At 38.7% G+C, this 27,321-nt stretch overlaps 1 protein-coding gene across 1 annotated transcript in view; it reads left to right on the top strand.

Moving 5' to 3' along the window:
* PIK3C2G (phosphatidylinositol-4-phosphate 3-kinase catalytic subunit type 2 gamma) overlaps window positions 1-27,321 on the top strand; it is a 208,241-nt gene that overhangs the window by 171,056 nt on the left and 9,864 nt on the right. Inside the window, exons 30-31 of the mRNA XM_027807693.2 lie at window positions 6,873-6,948; window positions 14,611-14,705. Of these exons, the coding sequence (XP_027663494.2) occupies window positions 6,873-6,948; window positions 14,611-14,705 (171 nt within the window). The remainder of the gene's footprint in view (window positions 1-6,872; window positions 6,949-14,610; window positions 14,706-27,321) is intronic.

The raw sequence follows: 27,321 nt of genomic DNA, 5'->3' as shown, positions 1-27,321 counted from the left end.
AAACTGCACATGTTTGGGTTAATTGTTGTGCAATTTCTGCCACTCACAGTAGGGTCATGGGTTTATTTTAAATTAGCACTTTTTGGTCACAGCTGAGGAAAAACTGATATAAGCCAGTGACCTAGAAATGAAGAGCTCTGTATCTTCTGCTGTTCTCTGGGCTGCTGTAAGGTACATGGATTTTCAATTTGAGCCAAGCACTGCTGTATAGAAGCCTAATCTGTGGTTGAAAAATTAGACTGCTTAAAGCCCTGGGATAGTAATAAAAACATTTCCCAGTCACATGCAGAAGCTCTTTTCTCCCTCCAGCTGCATGGTCTGTGCATGGGCTACTAACCATCCAGAGCATGCTGCCTTGCACTGGCCTTCCTGAGGTCTTTCCTCCTCTCTTTATGGCCCTACAGCATGCACCCGTGGAGCTGGGCAAGTTCTCCCAGCATGTTGCTTCTGGGACACTGGGACACAACCATGAACAGGATATTTAAAGGGAACTGTGGACAGGTCTGGTTGGGGAGTGGCTCTGAGCCAGCCCAGTGGGGCTATTCAGACATGCTGGACTATGCAGTTCCTGAAAACTGTTCCAGTCTGGTATAGCCTATAGCAGAACCATCAGAAGAAAAGTTTTGTGCCTAAGGGGGCTGCACAGCTACTGGTGTTCTTACTTGGAGGGCAGGATAATAAATGGAGTAATGAGCAGATTGTTTCAATCTGTAAAGTGCTATTGTGTGCAGGAAATCTTTCTGCTTACCACCATGCAACTAACCTGCAATTCTAGATAATAACCTTCAAAGTTATTGATACTCTATAAACATTGAAACATTATTTTTACTTCAATATGCTTCTCCTGCTGGGAGATGTGAGAAACTGAGAAAAAAACTGATGTGTTCTGACCCACTTAGAACAAGGAGACCAGCCAGTGGGTAATTTCCATTGTATTCCCAGCTGAAGGCTTCTTTTTTACTTTTTCCTTTGGTATGACTCTTTTAAAAGTGTCATCATGTCTTCTTGGTTTTAGTCTGAGCGGAAAGACAAGCTAGGAGGCTTTCTTGGTAAAAATAAATACAATTATTTTGTCTTTCTTCATGTCCTGGGCAACTTTGCAGTCAAATTTGTCCTTTTTCTCAAATTGCTAAGGAACCTGACCAAAACCATTTAGTGAGTTGTCTGTTCTCAAGCATTACCAAACCACCATAATAGTAAAACTATGTAGGAATAAATAATTAATTCAGAAATCTGTGGAGAAATCTTGTAAGAGCAGCTGCCTCTAGAACAGGTTTGCCTTCACTTTCTTGACACAGTCATTTCTTTCTGATTAATTATACCTGTACGGTATCATTGCTGTATTGTAGCTGTAGGGTATGCTGGAGTATTCTCTGAGATGGAGAGAAGAGACGTTGTTTTGTTATAAAATACCCTTGCTATTACTGTAAACACATTACCCTGATTGACTAGACAGCATGTCAGCCCTGAAAAGTTTAGTCCAGTCCACACAGGAATGACTATATGCTTGATTCTACCAAATAAGTAATTAAAACCCCTTGAAATAAAGAAAGAATTGGATTATACTCAAATTCTTTCCTCAGTCATGTCTTAAGTGCATGCTTTTTTAGTCCAGACTAAGTTCTGATTATGAAAATTGTTTTGTAATTAAGAGTAGGTCAGAATGTCACTGATCTTTTCTGCTAAATGGTTTGAACGAAGGAGAGGTGGAAAATAGTTGCCTTCTCATTTACGCTGTAGCTCAAATGGAATTAAATGTTTCATTTAACCCTTCTTTAAAGAATAGAAACTTCAAGCCACCTTTCTCTATCTCTGAATTTTAGTGTCAGATCCAATAAATGCAGAAACTTCAGCTGATGGAGGTATTTGCTACTGGGCCAGTTTAAATGCTTAACTGTGCTTGTGCCTGTCCTATTCAAAGCGGTTTTAAAAGTCTGTAGTTTAGTTTGAGTATAAACTTAATACATTTACTTCCTCTTAGACTTCATTGAAGAGGTGCCTAGAATAGGAGTGCTTTTCTAAATTCAGAGTAACACTGGATTATAAATAACTATACCACCAGACTATATACATGAACAACAAGTTATATTCATTGCACTAATCACTAAAATGCAAAAGTTTATGCACCTTATTGTCATATTGAGTCATTTAGGGCAGGATCAAAAGCAGGCTTAGCACCTTTTTTAATTTCATTCTACTCCAATATATATGGTAACACAATAAGAATACTTAGTTTTGTGCAAAGTTGCACCATTGCTGACTGGCTCATCAGCTGCATGTGTTGAAATACCTGGGTCTTCTAGATCAGCAAGGTGACATACTCAACGATGTTTAGACTCCTGGAGCTTTGCTTCATTAAATGGCAGAACAAGTAAGTGCTGCCACCAAGAGTGAAGCATCAAAAACCAGTAAATTGAAGGTTGGTAACATGGAGGAGGACAAAAATATACATTATCAAAGTATAAATCAAATCTGTGACAAAAGGCAGCTGCTGCTAACCACTTTTACATTTTTCTCTATTTCACTCTTAACTCCAGCTGAGTGATGGCCCAAGTGGAGATTGCAGCCCAAACTTATCATACATATCATAATATATCATATAAATTAGGGCTGTCCTAGTGGCTTGTAATTTTAGTGCTGTATTGTAGGAGGGTTGTACACTCCCTGGGGACACAAAAGCAAGGTAAGGCTCCATTAATTTAATCTTTTCTTGGCCCTGGTGTCAAACAGTAATCACAAACCTGAATGTCTTCATGCTTATCTTGAAAACACAACTTGCACCTGGCTTGGCCATTACAAGTGAAAAATCTAAAACTGAATCTAAAGCAATGTTTTATATAGCAACCACATGTGTTTGGTACCATCAACCAGATAGTAACATTCTATAGATATTCTTCCTAACTCTCATTATTTAAAAGAAGTGGCATTTCATTTTTGGATATTGTATTAGTAACACAGCTCAGACACTAAATGTGCATACTGGCCTTGCAAAACTACGTAGCCTTTAATGAACGTGTTATTTGTCCCGCATCTTTCACATAGATTGATTTTGTGTTCAAGTTCAGTGGGCTTAGATGTTTGAGGGTGTTTGTTTATCATGGGGAGAGGGGTGGCAAAGATTAGAGCAAGTGCAGGTAGGTGCACAGTAGGCTAATCAGTAAAAAGATATGAGGTATATTGGGGTCGGACTCTATAGAAATTTTCTAAATATCCAAATTAACTAAGGACTTTGGGGCCAAAGATAGACCTAGTGCAAGCTGGTAAGCAAACAGCAACAGTGTATGGATAGGTTCTATAAACAGTGACTTATAGGCTGTGTAAAAGGGCTTTAAAGACGATGTAAATGGAAGTGATTGTAAATTACATTCACTCCTTTTCAAGCATACAGTGAAAACCAGGACCACAGTGTTGTTCTAGAGTGACAAATGTTTTACACTATAAAATTAAGCAAGTTTGATAAGAGCTTCCCATATTTCATTTCTATTTTATTCACTGGCACTACCTGAGATTTGCAGAGATGAGAAAATAACTTCCACAGTACCCATATAGAGGTACATAACACAGTGGTATAGAGTGCACCCAAGGTACGTGGGTCCCTTAAACTCCTACCAGTCCCATACTCCAGCAGCAAGGCATCCAGCAGAGCCAAAATGGGGAGGGTTCAAAGTCTCTCTATTTTCTGCTGTCCTTTCCTGAAGTTATAATAGCCGCAGCAAGGTCAGCTTTTTCTGGTTTCTTTCTTTCCTGCTGATTCTCCATCCTGTTAAAGTATAACAGGTGCATGGGTGTTCTCTGACCCCAAATCTACCCTAACACAGCTGAAAAGAAAGCTGAAAGCAAAGGAGAGGTTGCTTTTCTTTGTAACAAAATTAAATGCAGCTTGAAATCAGGCTGTGTTTCACTAACAGCAGAGTACTCTTCTAGTTAGTCTCTTGATGAAGAGCAGCAGCCAAATTCTACCATTCTACAGTAGTGCAGGGCTGTGCCAGCTCCCCCGATGTCACTGAAATTGCTTATTTCAGTTGTGTCCTAGGGTAAGTGAAGGTGGAATTTGTCCCTTTTTAGTTTAATGGCTGAAAAACACCATGGGTGAGTTCCAGCCAGACCAACACTGGTGCACCCATACATACCTGGCTGCTTCCCAATAGGCTAACATTATTGAGTGACCTGGGAAAATAGCAACATTACTTACTAAAGATTGTTGCCTTATTAGGTAAGAATGGTTAGACAAATGACAGGAGGCTTTCCTAAAAATCCCTAAATGCGCATTATTTTAGGGAATTTTCATTTACTGATTTAAAGGAAAGAATTCCATGGGGAAAAAAAGGGTAAGTGAGTGCTTATGGTCATCCTCATGCCTATCTGCCAAGACTGTCACAAGGTCTCTAGGATTCCCACCTATGGTCATATCTTGTTTACAAGTGGACTCTATCCATCTAAATACAGTGTGCTTTTCGTCATACATATGTTCCAAGCTCTGATGTGCCTGTAATTTAACAGTGTAATTAGATGTATACTTAGATATAAGCATACACTTCAGTCCCATTGACTGGGGTTCAATTGATTGAATTCCATCAATTTAGGAATCACCTAAAAGTACAGCATGTGCTTTGGTGGTCTGCTGACGAAGAGTGAACTTAAGAGGGTACTTACACATTTTGCTGGTGAAAATCTAGACAGTGGACTCCTGAAGCAGGCAGATTAAAAGAGTTCAGGGAGAAATTACTGACTTATAAATAAGAGTGTGCAAAATGCTTATTGCCACAAACACATAGGAGAACTCCGCCATTGCCTTTGAAGCACTTTGACCAGGATTGTCTGCTACATCTGCCCCTGCAATCCATTTGCCAACACTGGCCTTGCTGCTTCCCCACATACTTCAGTACCTGTTAAGTACAATGGACACACAGACAGAGCAAGCTTTAAAATCAGTGCTGTGGCATCAGCAGTGTACACACCTGTCATGTTCATGCCTGACTTAGGATCTGGGCTAATTCCACTTCTGTACTTAAATGAAACATCTGTTTTTTGTCAGCGTTGTCTCCTTTAGAAATGAGAATTTGGAACTATCACCTAAAACAATCCTTGCACTTTCTGCTTACAAACCTCTCTGTTCATATATTTCAATTTATTGCTGAAAGAGTAAGTGGAGAGGAAGCAGAAAACCAGATTGCTACATGTGGAATTTTTTCCCTTTCAAGCAATTTAGTGTATCCTTCCTTCCACCTCCTGCCCACTTCTCTCAAGATCTTTGGACTTAAAGGGCTATTTAAGTTTCTGTGCTTATTTTCATGCTGTCAAATAAAGGCTGAGCTGCCGAAAATATACTCTTTCAGCCCCTGAGATTTCCCACACTTGGGACTTTTGCTGAAAGAGCAAATGGAGGTCCCATAGGGAATAACGTGGTTGTTTAAAGCTACTGGAAGCTAAAGCAGGTGTATGCTGTTTCCCCTGTAAGCTATCTACATGAGATGAGAGAATACTTAGTCATGCTCAGAAGAGACAGGTATATTGGCGGTCCACTGCTAATAGCTAAAGGATTTGTCATTTATTTCAAAGAAAACAATTCTGTTGGTTTATCCTTTTATTTCCCCCCTGTTTTTTCTTTCAAAGAAATTATCAGTGTGGGAGGAAAAGCTCCAAACAGTAGAATGAAAAGTAAAAGGCAACTGCTAAAATAAATCCAGATTGCTAAACCTTATCTCTATGCTGAACATACACGTCTTGTTCCTCTTGTCTGCTGTAACCACATGTTAACTCCTCACTAGCTGTGCTTGTCACTAAATGCTTCCTTCTCTTTTTTCCTTGCACAAATCATGCCACATCTTGTCTAATTGAAATAAGACAAATGTTACATGAAGTACATCTTGCTGATAAGAGACACATTATTTTCCACAGCCTGGCAAAAAACAATGGTGACATTTTAATGCTAGAATCTGAAAAGTCTCTTGTTCTACTCATTCATTACAGTGTCAGTCCAAGTAATGTTAGTATGAATGTAGCAATTCTAACCATCTTAATGAATGGCCGTTCTGAAATACGACTGTATGAAAAAAGCTAATAAAATGCAATTACTGTCCACCTTTGATTCAGAATCATATGAGTCTATTTCAGAATTCACATTTTTTATTGCCTTGCACAATACTCAAATCTGGGGATTTCGTTTATTGTTTAATTCTCTACAGCTGAATGTAACTACCTGTTATATATGTTCACTAGAGCAGTACAGGTCAGTACATAAAAATAGAAGTTATAGTGCAGTATATAATGTGGATTACTCTTTTAAACAGGATGGCAAAATATGATCATCTCTTTCACTCCCCATTGGTTTCTGGTAGGAGTTAACTCTGTATGGAGCTTTTCAGTGTGAGTGTCCATTAAGCTGCCCTGTGAGGGAGGTATGCACAGTATCTATGCCTCAGGGAGGCACACGTTAGGTCAGAAGCCTGAGGTCAGTACAGTGCCAAGGGCAAATTTCATGCTGACTACACAACACATAGTAAAGATGTTCTCCTGCATTTGTTTCACTGATGGGCTGCTCTGTAAATGTTGTTGCAACTGCAAATACATATCCTGAGCCACTGGAGAGGAAGGAAGAATGCAAATCTATGGCTTACGTTGACAGAAAGGGGCCAGGTAGGCACAAATGCAGCATCCCTGAGCCAGTGGTAAGGAGCACCATCATCTTCCCTCTGCCTGAGAAGAAATCATTCCCTGGGGTCCTTGCCCATGATCAGAGGGGAAAGGCTCCTCTCTACTGCTAACTCTAATATATACTGTAGAAACCTACCAGCACTCTGCTTGGAGGGGAATAATTTCAGGAACAGAGCACAACATATGATATTCCCTAAAATACTTCTATTTTCTTCTAGAATAAGCTTGTACTCAGCTTCTTCCTGAATTGGTCCAAAGATACCTTGGCAGAAGATTCATCATCTGTGACCTTAGGTATGTGGATTACCAATCTGATTTCTTTTCTGAAAAGTTTTTATTTAATAATACTAAATATATAATGTAAAGGTGAGTCTAAAGTGTTTAGGTGGCTTGCTCTTTTTTTTGGAAGACATAAAGTTACCAACAAATAATTCCTGATTTCTCAATGCCTCTGAAAATGTGTTCCTAGTGTGACTTGTAGCTTTCTTTCACTTTGACATATTGTCCTCTGCCTTGCTTCATCTATTTTTTAATAAACATACCTATATGCAAAGTAAAAGTTTATTTATACAAACTGTGGCAGGCTTCTTGTTTTACAAAACAAAATCTTTCAAGAAGAATCTGGAAGAAAGGATCTGAGTCAGCACAATGTGTGCTTGGACAGGTGAAGAAAATCAGGGATGACTTCTAAAGTCATTTTCACAATGAGTGGAGCAGGTAAATAACAGAACACTATGGTAATGCCTAGGCATACATTATTAATGATAGTGTAATTCACTTCTTACTAAATGAGATTCTGCACTGTTCCCTTAGCCTATCTAAATACTTAACCCATTTCCTTCGTCTGTTCAGCACCTAATTTAACCTAATCTCTGGCATTACAGCATTAAGAGCCAAAGCATAAACCGTAAAATGTAAACTGTGAATGTTTATTGTTTTCCACTGTGCTAGTTCTGCATGGAAAATAATCTTCTATAGTCAGGTTTTAGGCAAAATAAAGTCACATAAAGAAGCCTGCACCTGCACTCTGCACCACAACAGTTCAGCTGGTTGTTATGTGCTTCATAGGATAAAATAGTTTCCAAGATCACCAGTTATCCATATTTCAGAAAGGAGTGTGACTATCTCTGTATATTCAGTTTGCATGTCCATTAAGTTAATTTAATCCATCTGCAGACAAGGGCTTCATTATGTCTTTTGCTGGAACCATCTTTTTTTTTTTTAATCCATCAGAACAAAATAAATCCCATTCTGGCTTCTCAGCCTTTGGAAGATTCCCCCTGTGTAGAGTTTATTTGATTAGGGCATGCCATTATCATATTAAATCCATTATGACTATTGGAAATTACTAATGGTTGCTCTAACTTTTGCAAAGGAACGAGGAGATAATGCAAAGACGTCCTAGGTGTAAGGAATATACAAGGCTAAATCTTGTCACAGAAAATCCAAACCAAAGTACAAATGTAACATGTAGTCTGGGCCCATGGGCTCTCTAACCAGAGATGCAGACGTGTGAGAGTGAACTGAGGCATAAAGGAGTTAAAGTCCCAGGTCTTTAGAAGGATTTTGACATTTCACTAATATTTAGGTGCCTAATTATCACAGAGAATCTGGGTGCAAAAGTCTCATGTAAAAGCATGAACTGAGTCTGTAATAAAGTTGAGAAATACATTACAACCTCATAATTCCTACAGTGGTGTCCTAGGCCGATATGGTCTGAAGGGTAAGCTTTTATTTTTTTTGTCAATGGCATCAAAATCAGAGAAGAGAATAAAGAAACAGAGGTAAGAATATGTTCAGCGGGTGCTCGGTAAAAGCTACGTGACAGGTAACCCAATATGCTGGTTCACTTTACAGTTGGTGGAGGTGAAGGTCACAACCTGGTTGGGGGACATTAATGTGCCTCTGGCCCCAAGCAGTGTGGTTACAGAAGGATTGTTTTTCTGTGCTCAGGAACTCTACCTTTTAAAGTTTGGACACTTCAGTTCTAGACTCCAGGCAAAACTTCTGTTTAACACAGGAGAAAACAAACAAACCAACAAACAAAAAACCTACCTCCCTTTGGCCTAGAAAACAAATTGCTATCATTTATTTATAGAATACCAGTAGCACACGTGGTCCAAATCAGGATCCAGTGGGTAAAAACAGAGAACAAGAATAATGGGCTGCGTTGCTCTGGGTACGGCACCGCTTCTGGTCAGAGAGGAAGGGAATGCACCTGGGTGACCATCGATTGCAGTGAACTGTGGAAGTAGGTCAGCTTAGCTGTAAATGAGCTAGCTCAGCTATTGGAGGAAGACCAGACATGCATGTCCTAATTACCCACCTGAAAAATTATTTTCATATAAGTTAGTTTTTGCTTCACCCCTTGTTGTTGGAGTTAGGCTGCTGCCGTACCCATGCTAGCTCACATAGAACTTTGTTGCATGGCATGCTGCAACCTGTTATCATCCATTCTGTGAGAAGGAGAAGACACAAGTCCAGCTAAGGCAGGAGGTGGCTGATCATGCCAAGCTGCCAGATAGCAAACAAGGATTTGCTGGGAAGAGCACAGTGGCCCTGGAGGCTCTTGTTTGCTGAGGGTCCCCTGAAACACTCTTGGTTTGAAAGTAAGCCCTGTAGTAATGCCATGGTCAGTCTGGGGCAGGAATTAACTTCACTGAGCCTGCAGGAGAGAGACAATGTTCATGAAAAGAAGACATCCTGCCCCCACAGCTTTCATTGCTTTATGAGCTTATAAGGGCCTTAGGTTTTGCTTGTTTTGAAGAAAAACACAGATTTAATATGGGCTGTAGCTTTCCGTGAATCTGGTGATTTCTCTCTCAGACTTTACACAAGCAAATCATCTGTCTCTTAGTTAGGATCAATATAAAATAAAATGAATGCCCAGTAGAAGCAGGTTATGAATTTTGATCAAGATAGCATCTTTCTCTTACACTGCTTTAATTTATAAATGTTATAGGTAATTACTCTTACTAAAGTAAAATAAAAATTAAAATTTATGAATTTGTGCTGTGCTCCTAGCAATGAAGAGATTAAAAATCAGTGCTAAATTTACTTTGACATGAATACTGATTCAGTACTCCCAGTGGGGTGAATTTTGAATTATACTGAATATTGTCAGCATTTCATTATACCAAGCTTACTACAAGGGAGTGAGAGAAGATATCAGGAATTATTTCAGAGACAGCCTTTTAAAAAAGGAAGGAAGAAAATCTGTCAAAAACATTTTTATGTCAATCTTGGGTTGGTTTTTTTTTTTTTGAGTTTATATCTCCTGAAAATATTAATAATTGCCTGTTTTGCTGAAGTTAGAAAACCCTGAAGTCTTTGCTATTGGTTAGAGCAGTGCACAACTCAGGTCCAGTTCTGACACGTCTGATTAGGACTCCATGCATTCCTATGGGCTTCTGTCCATTTAGCATAGTAGAGAAACTGGCTCTGTGCCCTTCTAAGGGAAGATTCAAGCTTTCCAAAAAGGCTCTCATACAGTGTCACAGCACTCTCTAAACTAGCCAGCTGCAACAAGGTCTTTTACCATCTCATACCAACATACTCTTCATGCCAGTCCCTCTGCTGCCTTCTCCTAGTCTCTCCTCATCCAGCACAGGCTTCTTTCTCAGCTGCTCTCTCTTCATTGCCTGCCCAACCTCTTAACAGAACAACCACAGCTGCACCTTGTCTACATCAACCATCCCACCACCTCTGAAGCCAGCCCACAGTTACATATTATCAATGATAATTAACCCAGCTTCATTCCTCTACAATACAGTATGTCTCTCCATAAAGAATCGCAGTCCTCATGAATAGTCCCTGAAGAGAGAAGGTTTTTTTCACTCGCGTTATGTAGTGTTTCAATCTGCTGCAGTTGTTCATCCTCAATGTAAAGCTGTTGCCACAAGTTGCATTCCCTACTTCAGTTACATTTAGGCTGTTTTGCTGGCCATAAGCACCTCTTGCTGGCTTGTGGGATGAAACCAGTGAGGTAGTTAATGTATTTACAGCTGACTATCTAAAGCTGGGTACACTGGAGGCTCACAAACCCAAGCTGTACCTAAAGCAGGCAGATGGTTGGCTTGGAGCATTCAGCCCTGGCCCTGGAAAACCAAACAAGTTCCAGTACCCTTTGGTGCCAGATGTTAAAACTGGCTGTCACCAAGAAGAAAGGTCTAAGAAAAATATGAGGGTGCAGAATACAGAATAATACTTAATTCCCTAAAGGTAGTGCTCTGACCCTTAGTTAATCAGTGTTTTCACAATGCTTTGCCATCCACATGTGAAATGCAATGTATTATTAAACTGATTTTGTCAGTCTTCTGTGCAGTATCTTCCTCACTGTTTATAGTTCTCATACATTGTGCAAAGCATAATGCAGCACTTCTCTTAAAATGCTGCTAATGAAAACATTGCACGCATGATAGAATATAAGCTGGTAGCTCTCCAACATGATAGAAAAGACCATATAGATAAAGAAAAGAACTGCATACTTGGCTACTCTGAAGATCATTCCACCTTTGGTAGAAATTTGAGCACTGATTGCCTTAATTTTGTCATTGAAAAAGAAGAAAGGACCCACAGTTGTCTAGTGTTTATAGTTTGAGAGATTACAAACTGGCAGAGTGTTTGAGGTTTTCTGCGGTAGGGATTGGTGGCTGACTTCCACTGCAGAGTGCTGGGACACACGGGAACAAGTCATATAGCAAAATGCTACAAGCACACCAGGGTCCTCGTTTGGTATTTGACAGCTTTTGCATTGACACCAGCGAGCAAAGAATCAGCCCCTGGGAGAGAAATCTTGCTTCAGCTGAAGTTAGTGGAGCTTTTTCGTGTATCTGCAACAGACCAGCATTTGGTGTTTGCCTATAATGGAGTGCAAGTAGAGCATGACAGTTCCTAAAAATGCAGGGCCTGAGCTCAAGTCCATCTGCCCAAGCTGGATAGACTGGAAGTAATTATTGTATGTGTATTTCATTATCATTTGAAGCTAAAATCACCTGGACTTCAAAGAGACTATGATTTAGCACTGAATGTGGGAAAACCTGAAATGTAACAGCTGAGTGTAGCTAACAGTAACTGTCTTCTATTATGAAATATAAGCAATATAAGTTTCTTCTGTTTATCAGATTCCCTGCACTCTGTTATTTTTTCTTTTCCTTCCTTTTTAATTTTTTTCCCCATTAGTACTCAACTTACTATACAGAAAAAGCAAATATTTTAGTAAAAGTCATGCCCATAGTGTCTGTTTCAGACTTCATTTTACACAGTAAATTAGAAACGCATTTTCCCCTCCCATGTTTTTCATTATTTTCAGCTTGGTTAGAAACTGATTTGCATTTCTTTTTTTTTTTTAAATGAAAATATCCACTCCCGCAGAGAAATTCCTTGACTGGATATAATAAGCAGTCATAACGTAAAACTTAAGTAATGCAGAAAAAGGCACTGGTAGTATTGGTAGGAGAGGAAAGCCATGGTGTTCAGCTGAATTTTGATGATGTAATTTAAACTCTGAAATCTGCTGCTCTTGCTAAACTGCTCAGGATGACCCACTGTAATTCACAAAATTAGCAGAGCCCCACCAGTGAACCTTATGTCAAAACACAACTCCCCTTGTGTTACACTGTGTTTAATGGTCTAGGATTCCACCTTTGCTGTTGCAGCTTAAAGGAAAAAGGACCCACAACTTAAAAACAAGATGAAATATCTTTAAATGATGGTGGGAAGAATCGATTTTTGTGGACTTTTTGTTACCCTGGAACACACTCAGCTTTGTCTGGTTCATGGAGGTTTTATCCCCTATCCCTCCTTGTCCTTATTTGCATACAATGAGAAAGGAAATAAGGTACAGTCTGGCTAAGTGATTTGTCAAAGTTCATAAAGGAGAATAACAAATGAAGACCTGCACCTCAGTCTTCTAAGTCCCAGCTTAGTGATTTCTTCATAAGATTGCAATTCTTCAAGAGCCTGTTTCAGGCCCTTCCCTAATTAGGATGTGATTAAAAATGTATTTTTGTAGTCTCTAAAGGGAAGAAATTGGAGATGGCTTCATATTCTAAAATTCCAGTCCTAACATCAGAAACTCAGAAGTGTTGATATCCAGGCTGCCTGGAAAATGTCTATTATGGCAGTTGTATGTACACACTGTGTTATTTTTAATTAATTTGAATTTTCTTTCCTTGGGATAAATGGTAATTGCACTAGCTCTCTGGCTGTCAATAGAACACGACAACACTGTAATTCTATGTGCCTAGTAGTTATTTTAGCCTCTGTTTACTCCAGAGATTACACATTTGGTTTCCTCAGAAAAATACAGCCAATGTGGCTTATTCATTATAACTTCCCCTCTCCTGCCTCCTCTACTCAACAGCAGAGTAAAGGCCGAGGAAAGGGAGTTTGATCTCTTGCTCTCACAACCCTGCCTGTAAGAGCTCTGGTGCACTTGTGGGAAAGAGAGAGCAAGAGCACGACAGAGTGCACAGGTGTCTACTGAGGCTGAAAGGAAGACATGGGAATCCTGCCTGCTATTGAGGATGAGCAGTCCTGATGCTCTCTAAAAAGCCCTTTCTTGCTTGTGCATAACCCTCATGTGATGGCAGTTCTTTCATTCTCATTGTCCTTTCTCATTCCTTCTGCTTCTTAAACGATGTGTTACTACTTAAAGAATTGATTATGATTATAGTGTTTTGTCTCATGTCATTATCTCACCCTGCACTGGGTTTAAGGCTGGTGTGTCAGTGGCAGATCCCAACGTGCATGCAGGGGAGAAGGACTTTTCTGTCTGAGGTCTCAAGGTCAGCTACGTCTTTAACAGGGAGACAGGCAGAACAGAGCCCAGCTCATCAGAGATCACTATTTTGTCATAAGGTTAGCAGGACTGAGTTCTTATTTTCCCAAGTGCAGTAAGTGTATAGTACTAGTTGTAATACAGCTTTGTTCTAATTAAATGAAGCCCTGTTTGCATAAGTAAAACCAGGCTAGTTTACACAGGCAATGTCTGGACTCTCTTTGATGATGAACACAGGGGGAGGTCCCCTAGTCTCCAACCAAGTGGTGCAAAATGGTTCATGTGCACCCTGTTCAGACTTAACACTGCAAAATAAGAAGGTCAGATAGATAGCAAGAAGAGGTTGTTGTCTTCACCATTGCCCGGTATACTGTGGTAAAAGCCATCTGTATTTTGCCGGCTGTCCCCGTGGAGCAGGTGAGCCACATTACCTACCCAAATTCAAGGACACACCTTTTTGGCAGTGAAGACAGCTGGCTCAATGCCGCCAGCAGAAAGAAGGAACAGGATATGCTTAGTCATTTCTTCCTCATTATGAGACTGATCTTTCTTGCTTGAACACTGAAAAATGTTTTTTTAAGTGGGAACAGACTCAAACACCGTAAATGCATCTTGATAGAAAAAATCTGTGAAAGCAATGGGTTGCATGAAAACTAGCGTGGCACAGGAAAAATACAGATTAAGGAAGGGAGAATTTATATATGATAGATATAGATGTCATTTCTGTAACAGTTGTTTTGGAACTGGTCTGGTAACTTGTTCTTTTTTTTTTTTTTCTTTTTTCTTCTAGGATCTGAAAAAAAAAAAATCCAGTGTTTTCAGACAGACAGAATTGCAACAATACTGACTAGTGTCATCAATGATTTCCAGAAAAAGCCCCCCAATTATTTGTTACTCAAGCATAAATTTCCCACTGAAATTCAGATCAATGGCAATTAGAAAACAAAAAATCTCACTGTCAATGCATAAACAGGAAAGAAAATGAGTACTGCATGTCAGACTTTTTTCTTCTATCATGTTCCTTATCCGTGTTTCCTAATTTCATCCCTAATTTAAATATGCAATAAGTTGTTTGGGTTTTTTCTATCTATTATTTCAAGTGTACTGTGATTATTTTACAGTTGTACTTCTGCTGAGCTGTTATCTAAAATATCAAACTATCTGGCCTTTTTTAGGTCCTCAGTCAACTGATTATAAGCCTGGAGTACAATTAGTCATATCCTATGAGAGCACCCGCCTGACAATAATGTTGAAACACATGAGGAACATTGTGAGTATTTTTATCATAATCTATAACTCATAAGTCTTTGCATTTGCAGAGCATGGTGAAAACATTAATCCTCAACCACCCTTTCTGGGATAACTAATTTTAACTCAAAATAGCAACGATGCTGTTCTGTCATCGTTTAACACTTGCTTTCTTCCTTTGAGCCTGCTCAATACGGTTACAGGTACAGGATGGATACAGAAACTGGGTTTCCTTGATGGCTCATAATAGCCTTTTCCAAATCATATAGAAAACCAGTTTTGATGACTGTTTTGGCCCTTTCAACTGATGAATTTTGATACCATTCAGACATAAGGCGTCATGCAGCGGTGTGACTTTTTGAAGGATGACAGCCTGGCATTATTGATTGATTATCCATACATTTCTTTCAAGTATGGCATGACTGCTTGATGAACAGGGAAGAGCTCGACAGAGGGAGGAGTGGTGTATTTTAAGAAGCAATGTCATTTTGTGGGGTGATGCTCAGCTTTGTAACACGCTCTCTGTCATGAAGCTAAGTGGTAAATGTGCATTCCTGGAGCCAGGCTATGAGAGGGGGAAGCTGGCAGCGTTCCTGCAGCACAAGACAGGTGAAATTGGCTGATGAGGATATCTTGAGAGATCTAGCTGGTGCTGTGTGTGATCTCTCATCTGAAGCAGCATGTCTGCTGTTTCATAACGAGTTCAGCCTCCTAGATGTGCTCTTGAATTCCCAATTGCTGAAGTCTCAAGTAATGGCTGTAGCAAAGAGACCCTTCACATCTTTGTTTAGCTAGCAGATTAAAGCATTTTTTAACTGTTGTGGGATCTCATTGCATACACTGATGCCAACTCCGTCCCAAAGTGGATTACAATTGCTTTCCTTAAATAGGGCCAAGCTGAGGAGCTTATGTGAGCACCAGCCAGTAATAAAACAAGGCTGGATGTGTAACTAGTTGTATGAGACACATGAGGCTTCAGTAGCTCCAACTGTTTTCTGTTGGCCACTCTGGCTTCTAATTTGCAATTCAAGCATGTTCATTTCGGTCTATAACATCCACTAGGTCTTTGTCCTGAGAGACTTGTCTTTTGTTTCCTGTGTGCCACCTTGACAGGTGAGATCAGGCTCTGCTGATGGGTCTGATTTATATGAACTTTACCTTCAAGGTATAGCATAAGACCTTCTTTATTTTTTCTATGGTACTTTAAAGCTAAGTGACTTTGATAAACTTCTGGCAAAGTTCTAGTTGGTGGGAGAAGTATATTTAAGTGATTGCCATATATAATGCTGATAATGTCACTGTGCGCTCAGGCAGGTGATGTGGAGATGCACACAAACAGAACTAGAGATGTTGGAAATAGTCTTTCTCCTCATTTCCATAATTTCAAGTGTATAGGCTCCTAACTGTGTTCTCTAATTTAGAAAGTTCCAGCCATTTAATTAAATGAAAATAAATTACAGCATATATAGTTGTGCATAGCAAACATAAAATCCAGAGTTCAGTTCACGTCATTATGGAAAGGGACAATACAACTTTAAGTTATTGTCTAGCTTTTGAAAGTAGACAACTTAAATCCATTTTAGTGAGTTTGCAGAGAAGTGGTGGGAGTCCAATTCAGTAAGACCAGCAATGATTCATGACTTGAAAATAAGGTCATTGTTTTAGCAGCCTAACTTAGGGAATCGTGGTTTTAAATCCTGGGCTTCCAATTCCTTCCTTCCTTCCATCTGGCCATCCATCCATCACCATCTGATATTAAATATGAAATAACAGTGCTTTGGGGTACCATGATACTGGACTGCCTTCAGACTAGTAACCTATAACAGAAAGTTTCATTATGCCATTAGTAATCTTCTCAGCTTTCCAGTCATAGACCAATCTCTCTGACATGTTTTCTCTTCCTTTACTTTCCTTTTTTTTTTTTTTCTTTTTTTTTTTTTTTTTTGTTTGAGCTGAACGGGGATTTTAAAAGTAAGCCAAGATCATATCTTATTCAAGACATGTTAAAGCTATTTCAGGTATATTCCGTCTTTTGCAGAGTGTCACTAATTATATTTTAGTGGTTCATCTGTGCAGAGATTACTTTCCTATCTTGTTTTATCTTAGTTTATTTCATAATTTATAGTAAATAATTTTTGTGCTCCTCTTTCCCATTTAATTTATGTCTTTATAGAGATTTTATGATGTGTTCAGATGTGAAAATAATAGTAGTAGGCTAAATTAATCCCAAATGTAGCTTCACAGAACTGACAGGAATTTTGATAGAGACTTTTGATCCATGTAAATAAATTTTATGTAGTATTTGTGTGGGTTTACTTCTAGGATTTTTAATAGATCTAGATCCTGCTGTGCAAATCCTACATTAATATACAACGCAAAAGACAATCCCTAAGAAGCTGGTGTTTATATCCATTGTCAATTGTCAGATAGGTTCTTTAGAGGAAGCCAAAACAGTGCAATGCTGTAGCTTTGCAGGATTTTTTCATGAAGTTAACCCTGCTCATGTGGGATGTCATAAACAAAAAATGCTACAGCAGTTGAGAGAACATTGGTCTAGTGCAGACCTGCCAGTGCAGGTACATTGGTCTGGTGCAGGACTCCACAGTGCAGATACTTCTGATCTAATGCATCCACACATGCTAGATTTGCTGCAGACCTCAGTCATCCCTACATGTGTTTCAGAATGTCCTCTCCCTTACCACTGCAACATTTTCGCCATGTGTTACAAAAGCCAGCCCTGCTTTAAGAAAACTCTGTCAAAAATTCTTCAAAGACCAGCAATGGAGAAGAGCAGCCTTATAGCTTTTGTGACTGGAAATGACCGTTAATCTGATCTAACCTTGTGTAAAGCACAAGCTATATTTTCTCACTGTGAACATACTTGCATTGAGACAAGCAATGCAGCTGAAGAAACTTTGATCAGAGAGAGACTTAAGGCTGGTTGCAAATGCTTGTCTATGGTTTAAGACTGTGGGTACACAATGAAGTTATAAGATACTAACTTTCAGTCTCAATATTTTCCTCAGCAATTCAGTCTTCCTTGAATTCTGAGATTCTGTAAGTCACGACTCCCATCACACGCACTGCTTCTACATATAATCTGAATGGTCTCACCACAACTGCTGAGGAAAAAAACTTTAAATCAAATTTTCAAACATAGAAAAGTCATGTTGCTAATAAAATGCAATTTTCCAAACATGTATGTTACATAATTTAAAGTCAGCCTTTTGGGGCATTACTTGCTCCACTCAAATGCACGGTGCAACACTGAACACTTTATGCATAGGCAGTACAGGCAATATTGCCTTAATAAAGTGAAGCTGGGCTAGAAGGAAAGCTTTGTGCGGGGATGAAAACCAGAGAGGTTATATGGACAGACCAGGAGAGTTTTCCTCAGGGGTCATGGAGGATGTGGCAGCTGGAGGGGATGAGACAGGGCAGGCTTCTACAAACACAGCAGCACTGTACCTGGCAAAGTGCACTAACAGCTTAGGAGGAAGGTAAGGAACCCCAGGGGAGGTTTGTTTTGGCATGTGACAGGGCTTGTTAGGTAAGAACAAAACCAGTCCAGCTGTGGCAGTACAATGCCCAGAAAAACAGCAGCAGGCAGGAATAGGAGCACAGGGGAGTGCTAGGAAGAAAGCCTGAGGGTCTACCTTAAAAACATAGGGTTCTAGATCTGTGTAGAATCTGTGGAGGTGGATTTATGAAAATTGAAAGACATGTAGGTTTTGAACATGAAATGCTCAAGTCCAATTCATCTGTATTAGCCAACACAGAGAATGGAGCGTATCAAGACCATACCAGATGTTACCCAGAGCAGGCTATGGGCTAGCCTAGCACTGCACAGCCAGAAACAGCCAGGCTACCTGCAGCTGCAGTGCTGGGCTTGCTCCTCTGTGCAAAAAGACACCAGAGGCAAAAGAAATAGCCATTTCTGAAGTTCAGAAAAGGTTGGCTAATATCTTCCTTTTCCTTCTTCACAGAGAACCAGAAGGGAACAGTGGTTCAGAGTTGGCTCAGAAGGAAGTCTGCTTTCTCTGGTGACTTCATTGCCATGACTTCAGGCATGCCCTGTTTTTCTAGATAAGCAGCTAAACTTTCAGTCTTTACTGCTAAATATTTTTGCCCATTACTTCTTGTGGACGAATAACTCCTCAGGGGCAGTGGGGAGGAGAAACAAAGCCAATTTATCCTGAACCTCATGCCAATAAATGGAAAATATTACTAGAATTATGAAAGCATGTGTGGGTGATGTATTCAGAACCAGTTTTACAGGGGGAAAATTTGCTGGAAGAAAAATAAACTCCTTCAGTACTTTCCAAAACTATTTCCAGCTTTCCTTTTCTTAAAGCTCTGAAGCTGTCATGTACCAGTCTTGGTGATTAATGATTCTGGGATAGCTGATATGTGGGTGACGAATTAGCAATCAGCTTTAGGCTTACACAGACATCCAGCCTCTTTCCATTTCATGTCCTACACCATCCAAGTACAAATTACTTCCAAAGATGTTTTTGAGACATGATGGCTTAAATGCATCATGAAGAAAGGTGAGAGGCAAGCTTTCCCTAGGCCATGAGGATGAAAACTAGATCTAAGCCTGCAGGTGCAGGGCTGTAGGGAAGTTCCCATGTACAGTGGAGGTAGATGCTCCACTGCCTTTGCTGGGTTTTGTCTCTAGCTTGAAGTGCGTAAGACGTGCAGATTTTTGTTCAGTCTTAGTGGGTTCCCATCATTTCTCCTGTGGGCCCACTAACTTTTACACTTCATTAATATCATTATATAGATATTTATGGAAAATATATTAACTGCCAGTGACCCAGTGCCTGCCAATTAAATAAAAAGCCACGTTAACCTTTCAGAATATTATAAATATATCCTGCTGTCTTACACTGTGGCCATTGCATCAGCCAACAGGGATGGAGAAGAAGTTGTATAGGTAGGCCAAGCCTGGTCAGTCATCCAGGGATGAAAAACAAGTGGGAAAAAAATCTCTCTGAGCTGAACAAAAGTTATTCAGAAAATATTGGTGACAGAATGAAATCAACAGCTTGGCTGATGGAGGGAGGTAGCACATTCAGACGGAGTTCTCCCTAGACTGGCAGAAACACAGGATTAAAGGCCATGGAAAGAAAGATCTTGTACTAACTCTAGCTTATAAAGGCTTTGGATTTAACTTTATATTTATAGAAAATGCCTTTATTTTAAGACTTAATGGAAATTAGCTTGGATAGACTCTTCTCTTTTGAACTGAAAATTAGCTGAACACCTATAAACAAAGGGCACTACTATTCAGCAGTAGTTTAAATTGGGAAGAGATGAGGCCTATTCTTGTGGCACAGGGATTGCTGTTGGATTCCAACGTATTTGTTATGAAAGGTGTTTGACAAATATGTTGTACATAAAGTTGTGTTATTTATGTCTTGTTAAACCCTTTAATCTGTCACAGTCACAGTACTGTCAAAGTTCTAAATTCTAACTGCATTTTTAAAGAAGTAATTCCCTACATAACTGGTATGTGTTGAATAAAAAAGGAAAAGAAACAAACAAACAAACAACAATGAACAGAGAGTTTTGTTTAACAATATGAGTGATCTGGGAGATGAAGGTGAACATAAATTAAATTTGTCACTGCTGCAAATGAAGAAAACATTAAAAATAGTAGTGGAGACAGAGCAAGATCAAGACAATAGAAGTAATTTCCAGAACCCTACAACCAGCTTGGACAAATGAAAAGTATTTCCTCAGAGAGGTATAGCTCTATATCCCACAGTAATGCAAATATAAAACAAGCAAATGGTGAGACACGAGGTTGCTATGAGAGATGCCAATGAGAAAGTCCAGATCCTGGTGTCATGGTGCAGAAAGAAAGTAGTTCATCTTTGTAAGGCTTTGATAGTAGACTCTTTCTCTCAGGACATTTTTTTTAAAGTAGAATACAAGTTCAAAGAACACTTCTCAGTACAGTTACTTGGGAGTGATTGATTCCTTAGGATTGATTTATTGTTACTAAAACCTAACTTAGTTAAGAACAGACAAGGACACAGGTCAATTGTGCAAATATTTAAGGGAGAAGACAGCAAGGTTCAGGAGAAATTATTTAGGAAATGGAGCAAGAGTGTAAGTAGGAGTAATGAGAGGTAATTAAGGAGCAGAAATTGCATACATCGTATAACGAAACACTTGTTTGCAAAGGGAGATGGCAAGCTGTAGGATAATTAAAAAAAGTGGAGGGAGCTCTTTACAGTTTGAGAAATTAAAAATAGTCTGGATCAGGCATATATTTTTTAACTAATTAAGAAATTAGTTAAATATAAGAAAAGTTAAATATAAGAAAAATAGTGCAGGGTTGAAGACAGATAACAAGGTCACTATTTTTTATGCATTTTTATATTCATATATTATCTGTGCCTAGAAAAGAAGAGAAAAGAATATGTATGCGACAACAACATAGAAACAGAACAACAGCATTTTCTTGTGTTTCTTTTCTCAAAGGCTAATTCACTTTCATGCCCTCTAAAGCAGCAATGGTGTTAATCCTGAGTGATTTCAAAAGAAAACAGAAATGGGGATTTGTCTTAAGTATTTGTTCTCCCCGAGTTTTATTCAAGAGAGAAGAAAACTGGGATCTATGTTTCTAAGGGTCCAAACTAGATCAGTCTTAGCCAGTGTCATAGACTCTGCAACTAAATATTTATCTGAAAACTAAATGTTCCAAACACAACAATAATACAGGGTTGAAAAGCAAAGGAATTTAGCTTCTTTACAGGCTTGGTGGTAATCCTGGAATAAAAACTTCAGAGGCTTGTTCATGAAATCAGTTCTACGCCCTACACCAACATTACTTATCCGTAGAATAATACAATTTTAAAGCATAGCTGAATCTTGATTTCTTTCATCTATGCAAAAAAGTGGAGTTTAAATGACTTAAAGTTAGTAATACAGCATGTGGTTCAGAAATCTAGAATGTATTATCACCTCCTTCTCTTTCAGGAAAAAACTTCCATATGGATTCTTGTTCAATTCTCATACTGGGAGTTGTACATTTAATACATTTGCACTCCTGGTTATACAGTTGCCGCCTTCTATATTATTTTTGCAGCCTTGGTAACCTTTTTACACCGACTTGGTGCTATGTGGAGCACCCAGTAATCTAGTACTGAGCATTGGGGAAGTATTAGAAGGGTGTGAATGCTCAGGAGCTAGACTTAAGCTTTGAAACAGCCATGATCAGGCATGAGCTGGGTAGGGACACAAGCCATTCTAAGATTTTTATTTTTTTCCTTTGTTGTTAATTCAGAAACAGTAGTAAATGCACACAAAGCTGTCATTACTTGCTGGAGCTAAATTTTAGCCATCCTTGACCACTACCACTAATGGTCAATAAAAAGTAAAATCCTGTTTTATTTGACATAGTCACATGGTTGTACAGACTCCTCCCCATTTCATTTGGGATTGTATCTATGCTAATATACAACTCTTTTTATATTATTAAAAAGAACAAATTATTCTTTTTAAACAGGTATCATATCTACATCTGAGTTCCTTTCTTCACCTTTCTGAGAGTATTCCGTTTCGGTTTGAGAGCTCTATAGGAATAAAGGTTTGGAACAGAAACCTTTATGATCTTCTGGGTGTCACAGGGCAGCTTTCATTTTATTTACTTCATTGAAGCAGAGTTAGATGGGCTTTCCTCTCAAATGACTGAAGCAGACTAGAAGCATTTTACATAGTTCTTAGGAAGCCCTGAATATTTGGGGATTCAGCCTGTTTCCCAGAATTGTCTTTCTCCTTACAAGAAAAAAAAAAAACCTGGGTTTGTTAAATATTTGACAAATAATATTTGATCATTTCCAAAATTCCACTGTCTGTGTTCCTTGGCCTAAGTGGAGTGGGATTCAGTTTGAAACTAAGATTCATACACATATGGTAGAATGCAAATCAATTGCCTGATCATGGCTGTTTCAAATACCGTGAAGTACCTTACTTGACCTCCAATGACCACTCCAGAATGGTACCAGTTTCCCATAAAGCCTATGACATATCCAACATTACAGAGATCTGGTTTAACTTTACTGGGAATTTATATACCCACTTCACACACGCACCAGGATGGGTCAACACCTTGACATTTTGCCCAGAACTGGTGTGTTCATTGCAGGGTATTAGCTGTTTCCTTCTTTCTCAGCGACTGAGGGTTAGCTTTTCCCATTTGACAGCCAGAAGACCTTGGAGAGTGTTGGCTGGTTCTCACTTTAGAGATTTTGTGACTCAGGACAGCTCTAGACCCTATTTTTGCCCTCATAGTTCTCCTCATTTGGAATGCAGCATACTATCTTCTATTAACAGTAGACTGCACAAGTCCTTGCTACTCCACTACAAAGCTGAACCAGTAAACCTGCATGGGTATTTTTGCCAAAAAAACTTATTTCACTTGGGAGAGAAGGAGTTTGAATACACTGCAGTGACAAAAGCACTGTTTCCCCTTGAATTAACAGCACCCACGCTAGGCGCTCTTTGCCGTTTGGTACACCGACAAGCTGCGTGCAGAACAGGCAGGTCGATGAGGATATTGAAGGTATTATGCACGAAGTGCATAAGCTGTATTTGGAGATTCAAAACAACAACTTGGGTAGAGCACCTTTGCATTTTTGTCATAGTAAATGACAAAGCTATCTGGAGGCTTGCTCCACTGACACTATCAGATTTCTGAAAAGTAGAAAATGCCTGGGCAAAAAATGCTTTTTGAAAATTCCCTGAACAAAATCTGTGTTGTTCTGAAACAATGTATCTTTATTTCCTTGCATGAAATTCAGATAAATGTAGTTTCTTCTTTTGCTGCTTTGCCATTGACCTTTGTGACAGTGACCTCTGTCACAGTGTGTCTTCTCTGTTTATCTACATATCCGGATGCGTGCATAAGATAGGAAAGAAGTTAGGAAAAGAAATGTAATTGCTCACATAGAAGAGAGGGGGAAAATTGGGATCAGAAAATGCAACTAAATAAACTTGTCTTGCAGAGAAGCAGTTAAATGTTTTCAAATTTTAGGTGAAAAAAAAGCAGTCATTTGGGAAAAAATACTTTATTTGTGCAATCACTTTTGTCCGGTTGCTTTTCTGATTTTGGGATTCAGAAAATATGCTTGCCAATAGCAGACAGTGCAGGGTGCACCACAGTGATATAATGCATTATCTTCTTTTGTAATTATGTATTAATTACTGCAAATGTGATTTTATTTTTCTTTTGCTTTGAAGTAACTTGAAAATATTTTGTGACAGCAAAACAGCTTAGTAGCAGAGCAGAATAGAGGTGTTCAGTGCTTTGGGATACATAGGGCTCAAAGGAAAAACAAAGAAGGGTCTTCAGTCCCATGCTGGGATTTATGAAGTAACAACAAAACTGCCCATTCACACAGCATTCCCAATTGTTCTGGAGTTTTATATATCTTATTAATCTGTTTTTGAAGGAACTCCTTTCTTTGTAATATAATTGTCTTAGTGCTGATTAGTTTCTCCGCTCTTTAAATTTAGAATTAGCCCAGAGGTTGTTATCTGTTCCTAAGGCAGAGGCTGTATTTGTTAATTAAGCTGCAGCTTACAAAGAAAGGGTTTAGCTTTTCTCTGCTAAATTACACAGGGACTCAGAGAAGTAAAAGACAATATAGCAGCAGTGGCGGCTTCTCCACATTTCTTACTAGTTATAATTTAGTCAAGAAGCAGCTAGTAATTTCCACAGGCTACTGGGGTGCAAGGCTGATTTCTTCTTTGGATTTTTTTTCTAATCCTCCTTTATTGGATAATAATCAAATCTGCCTCATGTCTACACTTAATATATAAACATTTTGCTTTCTAGCTGTGAAGGCTTTTTCCAACATTTGCTATAGTGGTATGATTTTTAAAGATATAAGGATATCTCAATATTAAACATTAAGGAGTATTTCATAGTCCTTTCTTCACTGTGTAGAAGATAAATTCTGACAGTAGTGCATGTAAGAGAAATACACAAGATGAAGGTAAAGGATAAGAAAATTAAAAGTTAGAGCAACTGAAGAAGGTGATTTATTTATTTATCTATCTATCTATCTATCTATCACCTATCTTAATTTGGGGGCAGCAGCTGAAATTGGAGCCTTCCAAAAGGCTGGATTTCTTTTTTGCACTGAAGAAGGGGAAGAAAGCACCAGTTTTGAAAATATCCAGGAAATTAATTTTTGGGGAAAGAAAGGAAGTTATTAATGGAGGAGGAAAGGTGGTATGAGTAATACGAGTTACCTTTGATCATTTATTTCTTTTGGTCAAGATGGTTGAAAATGAAAAATGAGAAAAAGAGAATAGCATCTGGAACTATCAAATGTTCAAGAGCCATCAATCTGTTTCACTCTAGGACAAAAAGTGAAAAATATCTTCATATCTAACACTAACAGAAACTGATGAAATAATTTAATTTGAGCCAATAGTTACCTAAAGAGAAAATTTCATGTGGCTTAATGAAGAGGTGAGTTTTAAAAAGCTTTACAATAAATGATCCCTAAAATGCATTTTTAATAATCATAAAACTTTCCTTAGACTTCCTGAGTAAATCTCGATACTCATATTGGTTGCTGAATTGCATATTTTAATGTATGGCAAATTCTGAAGTAGTTAGGCCTTTCATAATGCTAACAAAGAATCCATCCTTAAGGAGAGTTGTGGATAGTTAGTAATGATCAAGGGAGAAAAGTCATTATGATAATGTAATTCTTGTGGAAAAATTAATTTAATTTCTTCCATTGTTTCCCAGCTACAGCTAGCATATTTAAAATTAAATTACACAGGACATAACCTATCTGCCTGTGTTTCTGTAAGTAAATACCAATAGTTTTCTAGGTTTGGAAAATAAAATTGGAGTGAAAAATTGCACACAGCCATAACAGATACATGCCTGTATTAGTTTTTCAGTATTGAATTACAGATGTGGAAAGAAGTAAATCCAGAGTAGTATTTCCTTTCCCTCACTCCCCTCATTTTTAAATATTTTCATCACCTTCTGCCTGACTTTAGAAGACAATAATATTTCAATAAACTGCTTTTTAAAAAAAATATATGCAGGCCGTTGTAACTGAATTCCTTAAAAACATCAGTCATTATCAAGGTCAAGTAGACAGGTCATTCTGTAAGAAAATTGTCCAGTCGGGGCTTGTTTGTATTTGAAGAAAGCACAGGGAGTGTCAGCTTCTAAATGCAACTCAATTTTTTGTATTGGCAGACCAAAATCACTGGCATTTTTTTGTCCATAGGTATTACAAGATCTATTGCATTTCTGTTGGGAACTTAGTTTTTTACCTTCTCACCTTTACAGATTCTTATAGTCTGAATTTATTCATAAGAGTACACAATTGAAGATTTCAGACAGTAATTTAAATTGGGAGTAACTTCCTTTAAAGGAAGTTAACTTCCTTTATTTTGGGTTAATGAAATGACTACAGAATTAAACATTAATTGTGGTGGATTGAAGCTGGGTTAATTAGCATTGATAATATACATCTGTGGGCTGGCTTCAGGGGCAGTGGGTTGGCTGATGTAGACAAGGTGCAGGTGTGGCTGGTTCTGTGAAGAGGTCGGACAGCCAAGGAAGAGGAAGAAGCAAAAAGAGAGAGAACACATGCCCTGGATGAGGCGAGACTAGGAGAAGGCAGCAGAGGGACTGGCATGAAGAGTATGCTGGTATGAGATGGTAAAAGACCTTGTTGCAGCTGGCTGGTTTGGAGAGTGCTGCGACAATTAATAGAATTCAATCTAAAACTTTGGGTTTTTTTCTGTTTGCTTGATCACAAGTACATCCAAGCTATAAAGGTATTGCAGAGTTGTTAAAATGCAAAATGGCATGCCCAGGGTACCATTTGATTTTCCTTCTGGCCTGCCTGAATTATGGACAGAAATCAATGATTTTTGAGCCATTAGTAATAAAAAAAGGGTTTTTTACAGGATTTCAGAATTTCTCATAAGCCTGCTAGAAATTTTACTCAATTTTTATAATGGACCCACCAGAACAGATGTTCTTTGGTGCAAATGAGACTGGCATTTAGGTCAGTTATTCTTCATGTTTACCTGTTTACAAATGTGCCCATACAGTCAGAGTTAGAAGCGAATTGATAAACAAGGGGTTTTGCTCACTAAATCTGACAATTTAATAGGACAGAAGACATAATTTTTAGAAAGAAAAAAAAATCTGATGTTTACTCCATTCTCCTTTATTCAACCAAATGCTGAACTTGCATACAAAAGCTTGAGAAAGGACTAGTTTGCCAGAAAGCTTTGGATTTTTGCCTGCCCTTTTAGTTGTCTTAATAAAACAGTTTACCTCAAATTTCACCTACCTTAGATTTAGAAAGATATTTCTGCCCTGTTACTCCCCCTCTTGGTTTTGTACTATGATTGTCAGACTGCCAAGATCTCTCATTGCCCCTGCCAGGGAGGATCTAGCAAAGCACAGTTCCGTCCACCGCTATGACAAGTCTTGTCTCAAGAAATCCTTCGGTGAAGCAGGATCTTCACTAGAAAAGATTCAACTTTTGTGCCAATCAGAAGAGCAGCCAGCACAAACTCATCAAGCTACCCATACTCTGTTCCTGTAAAACCATGACTGATTTATACCTGCT

This window comes from Falco cherrug, chromosome 5, assembly GCF_023634085.1.
Source record: "Falco cherrug isolate bFalChe1 chromosome 5, bFalChe1.pri, whole genome shotgun sequence".
Lineage (NCBI taxonomy): Eukaryota > Metazoa > Chordata > Aves > Falconiformes > Falconidae > Falco > Falco cherrug.
The sequence above is the reverse complement of the archived record's forward strand: the minus strand, read 5'-3'. Positions and strand labels throughout refer to the sequence as shown.